Raw genomic sequence first — 9691 nt, 5'->3', positions numbered from 1 at the left:
AAAAAAAAAGAAAAACCTGCTGTAAACTTTTAAACACTGCTAAACACCAACAATCTCTTGCATTTCAACACAGATGGTGCCGTAGGCGTTAAGATACACAAGCACATCTTGAAAATGGCAGTAATTAATATATGAGTTTTTAGGATTGCTATGGTCCATGAGGCAAGCATAGAGGCAGATAAAGACGCTTATGTAATGAACTACCTCCACTCTGCTCTTTGCATCAGATTCAAAGTTAGATAGTGGAATGAAAGAAGAGGATATTAGAAATGCAATGTCTAATGTATTCATAAGATGATTCAAATTCAGAGCATGGTGGTGACTGGCTTCTGGTTCAGTTACCTTCTCAGAAGGTGTTCAGGGTCACTAACACATTTTCTAATATTGCAAAATAAATGCACAAATGCTTTTCAAAATGGTCTCTTTAAGACTGGCATGACAATTATACAATTTTCCACTGTGCTAAGCAGCACAGGTAGGCTAAAAGTGTGAGAGTGGCTGGCTGGTTTGAGTCTCCATGACATCAAGTCAGTCATTAATGGCTGTCACACAGTGCCGCCTGACTGATTCGCGGGGGAGGCAGACAGAGCCCGAGGAACATGTTTTTTTCCTTTAGAATTAACGTTCAACTGTGGTCTGGATTCATATCCCTGAGAAATGCAGAATGACTTCTTTTATCATTCAGAAAATCACCCTGGTGGAATGATTACCTTTAGCCCATGGAACATCACATTTGCTAATACTGTTCACTGATCTCATGATCTCTCAGGAAACATAAGGCCCCAGCTCTCTGTCACCCATGAAAGGGTAAAGGAGGAGGTGGGCTTGACCTGAGCAATTGCTAATACATCCACAGGCCAACAGGGCTAAATGGGGCAGATCTAGTGCCTGAGCTCACATCACATACTGGAGGGAGAAGAAGCTGTGAGGGAAAGTAGCTCATCATGCTTTATGTTAACTTTGTAGATCAGGCAGTATTACTGCCTTTGCATGAGAATAACAGCTCTCATACAAGTACACAGTTGAAGAAGAGAAGAATGCTTTGTCTCTCAGCAAGAACTGTATATTTTAAAAAATTAAGCACATGTTTGATATTTTGGTTACATATTACATATTTTGTACCCTCGGACAAGAGCCTGGTTTGCATAACCAAAACCATTATAAAGCTGCATAAGGAAAAGTGCATTTTAGAGAATATCCCTTTAGAAGGGGGAAAGTAAATAACATCTGATATTAAGAGAGGCCCAGTCTATCCTTGGAACAAATCTGAGTTTTGCACACGGTTGAACTATCCCAGGGGTCGACAACCTTCAACATCAAAAGAGCCATTTTAGCTCCTCCTACCAAACGATGGACGAAAAAGATCCACACAAATGGGTGTTGATGATGGATGTAACTAGGACAGGAATTAATGCGTAGAGTGTATGTATTAATAAGGTCATTTGTGGTTAACCCTAACCCGAGTCACATGTGACTCTTTATAGGTGATATCCTTTGCAGGCAGCCAATTAGATCCAGCTTGTCACCATTTTCCTGACCTTTCCTGACCTTTTGACATTTCATAAGTCCAACCAACTTGTAGAATACGAGTGAAGAAACTCTGCAATAGCACATCTGTTTGGCCCTTTCAAGTGAAGTTGTATAATAAACACTGGGAATTAAGGGATTCCAATTTATTTTTAGTTTACCTCAAAAGGATATCTCAGGATATTCAAAGCACAGAGTTTAAACATTTAAGACACCCGGTCTCTGTGGTGTAACTAGTGTATCATGGGAGTTATTAGGTCTGACGTCTTTGGACAGAGGTTTAGGGAATAACAACCTTTTAACATTCTTTTCAAAAGAATAACATTCTTTTGCCTCTCCAATTGTTATCACTGTAGAGTGAAGGATGTATTATCATCCAACAAAAAGTTTTCTCTATATTTGGAAGCCATACAGCAGCATGCCACCTGCAATACAGTCATGGATCATTGCTCATTTTCCAGTTTATTTCTCCAAATTGCATTTTTTCTTTGTTATTGATTGCATTTAAACATAAAAGTAAAACAAAAGTCACAGATAGTGTTACATTTCAAAATATCATAGAAAGAAATAAGCGCTATTAGAGGCACTTGAAATATGTCAAAAATAAAGACTTAAAACACTTGGGGATGAATCAAACAGGCAAGAAACATAGTTTTAGACCTATACACCTGAACCAGAATTGGAATGGGGGGATAGAAAGCAGCCAAGGCAGCAGTAACTGCTTGTTGTGACTTGTAAGAGAGAGCTCAGTCATCCCTTTGACTGGCTAACTGTGCTGAGAAAAGACACATTGTTTCTCTGTTTTGGGTGGATTATGAGGGAACATGTCACAACAGCAGGTTTTTGACAAGGTCTCGGGTGTTTGCTGTCTTGTGCATTACTGTTAGGAGCGCTGATGAGGCCTAATGAGGTTTTAATCCACCAAGAGTCATTAGTGGCAGGTCATCTTAAAACAATCTAAGGTCAGACTGTATTAAAGGTAGAGAGGTTCAACTCCCATGGGGTCACTGAGCATGACAGAGACACTTAGCAGCTTCTGTTTGTTCACAGGAAGAGACTGTCTCTACTGGGTTGACGCATTTTTTACATATTACAAACAGCCAAAAGGCAAGGCAGTTGTTGTTTTTCGTTACATTTGTACATAAATAAAAATTAAGTCAATAAGTACATTTCAGTTTGTATCTTTGTTCTTCATTCATACACTTTTCCTTCATTTCAAAGCTTGTTGCTGATCTAAAGACCAGGCAAAGAAATCCAACCACAGCTTTTGACAGGTGGCTTTTACCTTACAGTTCAAATCTTCCCCAGGGCAGCTTTCTCAAACTTGAAAAGATGTGTTAATTAATATGTTTTGCCCCTAGAGGAGTGTGAGTCATCAAGATTTTACCGTATGTTTACAGAAAGGATTTTGGGGCTGTTTAGAGTGCAGATTTGCAGAAAGCATATTTTTTGAAAGCATCATCTCCTCCGGGTGAAGCTTGCTAATCCAAAAAGCTTGCCCTCTTTTTTCCTCACTGGGGTCTTTATGAAAAGTGCTGTAAAATTACGGTGATTATAATCAAAATGATGATAATGATGTACTGTAAAGGTAATGGAAGCTGTAGGAGAAGCTGCAAACACAGCTGCTGAGCTAGAAGACGTTCGGCGTTACAGAAAACTTTGTTCAAAAGCTGATTCTACTGCAGTTTAATACCAGACAAGGAAAAGGTGAAGTGGTCAGCGTGTGTTGATACATCTTGCACAGCATATTTTACCCATCAACAGATCTAATGAAATGACGGTTCCAAAACCTGACCCAAACCCTTTCGGTTTTTTATGCTACATTTCAGCTGACTGGTTTGAGCTATGGTTTTATGAATTTTAAACCTGAAGGACAATAGCTGTAGATGAGGCCACAGCATTACTATATAGAAAGAGCAGGAGTACAGCAAATACACGGCCCAAAAGTTAGCTTAAAATCTGTCTACATATGTGTGTATCATTTATCCTTTGTTACTGGCATGAACAACTGAAAAAATCTCTGTGCACTGTTTAGCAAAACTAAATGTAGCAGCAGTAAGTGACAGCCAGACACTTAAAATAAGTCATGCAAAGAGCCCGAGATAATTGGTGTGCATATGACTGGTGTCAGGAGGTTACAGGTACACCCCTCTCCCTCTGAGAGGCTTTCTGAACAGCTCTGTCATGAGGGATAGTAAGTGTCTGCTTGTTCCACTAGAAATGTTGGGAGTAATTGAACTAAACTGTCATTCACAAGCTACAAATCGTGGTTTTCTCCTGGCTGGAATAATGCCACCTTCTGCTGTAGGTGGTGTAATTGAAATTTTGATCATGAGGTGTAAACATTTAGAAGCGTCCATGTGAATATTCATCATGTACAGAGGGCCTGCGAGTGTTGGTGGAGGAGCTGGTGCGGCTCATTTGCGGCTGGCCTTATGCCTGTGCATGCTGAGAGGGTTTGCCCTGCACTTATTGACATGTTCTTCTCTAAACAGCTCCGTCCCAGGTCAGCGAGGTCATCAAAGAGAGAGTGCAGCAGCACAGCGTCCACCTCTCCTGGCAGGAGCCCCAGCAACCCAACGGTGTCATCACAGAATATGAGATCAAATATTATGAAAAAGTAAGTTTGCGCTACATTTGTTTGTCTGTGTCTCTTCCCGAAGCACCATTTCTTTTTTTGCCCACTCCAACTCATTTTGCATTCTGTTTGCACGTGGCTGTGAGTGGAATGCACAAGATTCTGCAAGTACCTTCTTTGTCTCATAATTGCAATAATGAATGAGATGCTCATAAGATTTTAATCAGGCTATAGTCCTTTACAGCCACCCCCACACACATGTTAGCACACGCGCAATCCATGGCTGCTGCTCTGCTAGAATTAGTAATCTGTTACTGTTATCTCCTTTCCCGTTCTGCATAGATTATGCTACTGTTTCACTGTGTTTCAAGTCTGAGCGCATCAGCTTTTTGCTGCGAGGTTTAACAAAGCGAATTTAACCCAGCAAATCAAAGGCAGAGTAGCAGAGCGCTGATGTCAGTCCTGCTGGCCGCAGTCTCTTGTGTACACTGACGAATCAGTCTTCTGTGTCACGTACTATGGCTGTGGTCTGCCCAGCTGTAAAAGTGGAAAGTTGGAAGAAATGACCGCACCCGTAACAGAGCCTGGCATTCCATTTGGGCTTTTGCTGAGCAAAACATTTACAGATCAACAGCAAAGCACACAGCGCGTGCAGCCTGTGAATCCAAATGTATTCCTTGATGGAAAAGATATTTTCAGATGCCTTTATGTTCTCCTCGAGGCATGCTGCCTAATGGTAGATAATGATTTCAGTTAGAACTTTTTGTCTTCTAGAATCTACAATCAGAAAAATGTGATGTTCACCATTTTCGTGACATAAATTCTGAAAGTCGTAACAAAGGCCAGGCTAAAACTACAGTGATATAACTCAGTCACTGATTATTCTTATTAATAAGCTTCATTTGCCTTAACTTTGTCATTTTAAAAAGTTGTGACTCACGTAAATTTGAATGTAAATGTCATCAGCAGTAATGTGAAAGCATTTCAAAATGCTAATAAAGACAACTTATACTATATAAAATGGGTAAAATTACCTTTTTTTTTCCTGTGCAGGATCAGAAGGACCGGATTTACTCTACTGTGAGGTCAAAGTCCACATCAGCTACGGTGAACAACCTAAAGCCCAGCACAGCCTATGTGTTCCAGATTAGGGCTTTCACAGAAGCAGGATATGGCACCTTTGGGCCTAGACTAGAGATAACCACCAAAGAAGAGGCCACAGGTAGGGCTTAGTGTTTCTGTCACCATGCTTTACAGTTTTATGCATTGTTGTAATAATCATTGCAAGTAGAAATAAAGGCTGTCCTCTATAACTTCCTTAGATTTCACCATATTCCTGAAGTATTAATGCTGACCATATTTCACTTTTTGCGATACTCAAGTGTAGCAATTTAGAGTACCTGACTTTAAAACTTAGAATAAAACTTTCTGGCAGTTGATAACTTTTTTTTCTAGTTGGTAAGACTGCCCATTGCTTAATCAAGTCATCACAAGGACTAACACTCCAAGGCAGTGAATCTTTATAGAGTCTATGACCTAATTTATGTAAGCGGCCTAGTCATGGTCTTGTCCTGGTATTTTATGTACTGAAACAAATATAATGCTTGGACTTTTTTCCTGCCTGGGTCCCCAATCTTTGTTTATGATTGTTTATGTCGTAGTTAGTTAGTTAGTACATTAATCGGGGGGTGCACATCACGTTAAGTTGTGGTGGAGTTTGCGATTATGATAAAGCTATGGTGAAGTTTTCACCCTGAAGGATAAATCCTCACTATAAGACTACACCAATATTTTGGAGACAAGTAAACATGACTTTTTTCCTTTTGGAAACAATTTAAATCATAGGTGTCAAACTCTGGCCCACGGGCCAAATTTGGCCTGCAGACTAATTACATTTGGCCCGTGAAGCCATACCAAATTACTATTAGAGCTAGCCTACTGGTATTATACAGCTAATATATATATTGTTTAGTATTAAGCTTTGCTTGTTCAGTTTTTCAGCAAAACGTGTTTGAGTCCATAAGAAAAGATTCATTCTTATATCTGGAGGAATAAATATATTTCAATAAATATTAATGTTAGCCCGCGACTTTGTTCCAGTTTTGAATTTTGGCCCACTGTGTATTTGAGTTTGACACCCCTGATTTAAATAGTTGGTGATGTTTGTATCACTGGCTATTTTTCCCTGATTGCCAAGAGTTGGAAGAGCAATTATACAATAAAAAACACAAAAACTACATATTCTGATAGCATAGATTTAGCTTTAGGGCCCTCACCAATGAGGACTCTCATCTTCTCTGTGTTACTTTAGCAACATTTATAGGGTGATATAAGAATGTGATAAATGGTAATTAGGTTTGCACAATTTATTACTTTATTTTAGATCAAAATGAACCACATAGGGTGCCACAGTAGCTCACCTGGTTGATTAGGTGACCTACATACCAACAATTACTGCAGAGGCCTGGGTTTAAGCATGTGTCAGTCACCCACATTCTTTCTCTGTCAGCCCTCCTTTCCTGTATAACAAAGGTTAAAAAAAAATCAAATATTAAAAATAATTAATTAATAAATTTACACTTAATTGTGGTTAAGCATCGATCCATGTGGGCGGAAGCAGTATGTGGTTTAGTTAGGCGCAGCAGTATGACTCCAGTTTAACTGATGCTGGGCCACAGCAGTGCACTAACTGTAAACAAAAGATAGATTTTCAGTCTGAAGTGAAGGCGCTACGGAAGTGTGTGAAACCTGCATTCTCTCTAACGGCCAGCAGGGGGCAACTCCTGTCTTTTTGTTTTGGTAATGTTATACAGATTGTATGGAATTCTATAGTAAAAATGACCCCCAGCACCCTTTAATCTCTAGTTTCATGGTGAGTTTATGATTTTCTCTGATTAAGTCTGAGATCCCTATTAGAGTCAAAAAAGATGTTTTGGGTGTGTCGAACAAACCTATTTCAAAACACCTAATGACGAAAATATTCAGCGTGAGCTTTATAAGATGGGACTCTGTGGCTGTAACACAGTTTTCCCCACTCAAATATTTAGGCACAACTTGTTAATATTTCCTTCTACTGTAGTAATAGCCCAGGGAAATTAGTTGCTTTCAAGCAATGCAAACACAAATTGCTTTGACTTTATGCTGACAACACATCGTGGGAAAAATCGCTAAGCACAAGGACAAACTGCTGTAGTGTCGAGAGGATAAACACATTACATTAGCTCAGCCCTGAGTTTTAAAGTGTGTTATTGAAAGTCTGGCGTTATACAATTTTGTGAAAGACGTACACGAGGTAAGGTCGCAATCCCTTCTGTTGACATAGAAACATTGCCGGGTTACTGTTAATGCCCTTTTTTTTTTTTGTGATATTTATAAATTTACTATAATATTAAAGAACAAATGATATGCTTTTTAAACAGCAGCAGCAATAGTTTGGAAGTTATTAGCGGTTATGAATTTGAATAAATCTTTAATGAAGGAGTTGTTACGGAATAACACAATAAATGGATATTGGATCTTTAACGTGTTTTCCGAAATTAAGCAGGCACACTGCTCTTTCTCAGACTGCCAAAGGGATTTTTCGCGGCTTGGCAACCCAAATGTTGGAGTATGTAAATATTTATTTTATTTTTTTAGCATTAATAAAGCTTGAATTGTTTCTTCTTTTTTTTTTCCTTTTTGTTTTCTTTTTTTTAAAAAGTACCCAAAAACAAAGTTTCAGTTTTTTCCGCATTTAATCCTCTGTTTGCATTAATTTCTCTTTCGTTTTGAGATCTACCATCCAGCCTGTTCACCCAAAATTACACCCTTGCCCATTTTACATCCAACATTTCTGCATAAAAGGACACGTTAATTACTCATAACCACATGCCGAGTGTGTCCTGTATCAAGGTTAGAAGTTTGCAGTCTAGGCATGGTTGTGATAATGTCCTTGACCGAGACAGTGAACCACAGCTTCCAGAGGAAAACCTGCAAGTGTGTAATATGACAGTAAAATTCTTCTCCAAATAGATGATTGCTAATATTGATTTTTGATTGGACAAAAGGCACATGACAGATTTTTTTATAGCTTCCACTTTTTTCCTGATACTGCATTTCTCAGTATTTACACAGTGCGGACCCACTTGATCTGAAATGCACAAGTATCCTCTTTTTACGATTGCACTCACCAGTTTGTCAGTGCAAACTGTCTGAGCACAGTGAGAGCTGTGCATGGGAAACAATTCAACCTGAATGTGTCTTTGTTTGAGATGAAGGGCATCGCTGTCGCCGTCTGGGACTATTAAGCCCACTTTCTGAAACAGTAGAGCCGTGTGTATAAGGACAGCTCAAAAATAGAAACGTCCCTCTTCCACTCTCTCAGAGGTTAGGAAAAGGGTGGGGGGTGGGGCACGTTATCAATCTCCATGCTACTCAATGGGCTCAATTACCAAATGTCCTGCAGATTGTAGTCTGATGTGCTGAAGTTCACTCAAAGTGTTTCCGTTTTTCTTTGGTGTGTGTGTCCATTTCATCAGCTGCAATCGTCTCTAGTGAGCAGAACCCCGTCATCATCATTGCAGTGGTGGCCGTGGCGGGGACCATCATACTGGTGTTCATGGTGTTTGGCTTCATCATCGGGAGAAGGTACGCTCTCGCGGGCCCCATTGACTCTCCGCTCCTGTGAGTCTGCGCTTGTCAATTAGCTTTTCTGTCACTCACAAGACCTCCACGCCAGTGGAGTCGTCACTCACTCACGCACGCACACACAGTGCACACGCATACACACACATCCACCCGTCATCTTGTGGCATGCTGTGCTAATGGGCTATGAGGCATCATTTTTCTTTTTTTTCCACTCTAAACAAAATTTAAGCTATTTTTTGCAGTACCATTATGAAACAAGCACTCAACAATGAGAAAGCTTTGGCTCTGCATTCCTGTGTGTGAGTGTATGAAAAATCCTGAGGGCAAAATGAAGTATGGTGCTGATGTTTTTTTCCACCATCACAAAGCACCCAGTCAACTGTCATTATCACCATTCCCTCACACATTTTATCTGTTTTCATCTATACAAGTGGAATTTCATCCATGATTCATGATGGATTCATCAGAATCGGAGCATTCTAATCCAAGGTGGGCTTTTTGTGTCAAAAAAAAAGTGGCTCAGCGCTCACAGGTAGAATCAGCATGATTTTACATGGCATTAATAAAGTGAGCTCTGACTGTGGTAACATCACCCTTTCTGTGTGCGTCACATTAGTGATGCAAATGAATTAAACCGTTAAATGATATTCATGAGAGCATCCCCCATTGCTTGCAAAACTAAAGGTTTCTTTTTAAAATATTTTTTTAATTATTATAACTTTGTTGGTCATACTATTAAGTACTAATGAAGTTAGTTAGTTCATACATCTTCAGTCGAGTCATATGTCATTATTTTAACTATATACAATATATGAAAACATACCGATGAGTAAGTCATATTGTTAGAAATATGTGTTTTACAAGATACAGAGCATAATTATTTTTTCCTTTTGCTTGTATAAGAAAAAGCATAAAAAATAAAATAAATACATAAATAATCGCTGCTTCAGGTCACTGTAT

The 9691-nt window shown here is 39.3% G+C and overlaps 1 protein-coding gene across 4 annotated transcripts in view; it reads left to right on the top strand.

Annotated features, from left to right (window-relative positions):
- epha7 (eph receptor A7) overlaps positions 1–9691 on the top strand; it is an 85965-nt gene that overhangs the window by 57295 nt on the left and 18979 nt on the right. For 2 of the 4 annotated variants that reach the window (XM_005745737.1, XM_013914007.1), the window contains exons 6-8: positions 4023–4147; positions 5159–5327; positions 8623–8731. In XM_005745737.1, coding sequence (XP_005745794.1) covers positions 4023–4147; positions 5159–5327; positions 8623–8731 — 403 coding nt within the window. Of the gene's footprint in view, positions 1–4022; positions 4148–5158; positions 5328–8622; positions 8768–9691 lie in introns of all 4 variants that reach the window. The other 2 variants (XM_013914006.1, XM_013914005.1) reach the window with 1 other exon arrangement.

This window comes from Pundamilia nyererei, unplaced genomic scaffold (assembly GCF_000239375.1).
Source record: "Pundamilia nyererei isolate P.nyererei 1_Seehausen unplaced genomic scaffold, PunNye1.0 scaffold00165, whole genome shotgun sequence".
Lineage (NCBI taxonomy): Eukaryota > Metazoa > Chordata > Actinopteri > Cichliformes > Cichlidae > Pundamilia > Pundamilia nyererei.
The sequence above is the reverse complement of the archived record's forward strand: the minus strand, read 5'-3'. Positions and strand labels throughout refer to the sequence as shown.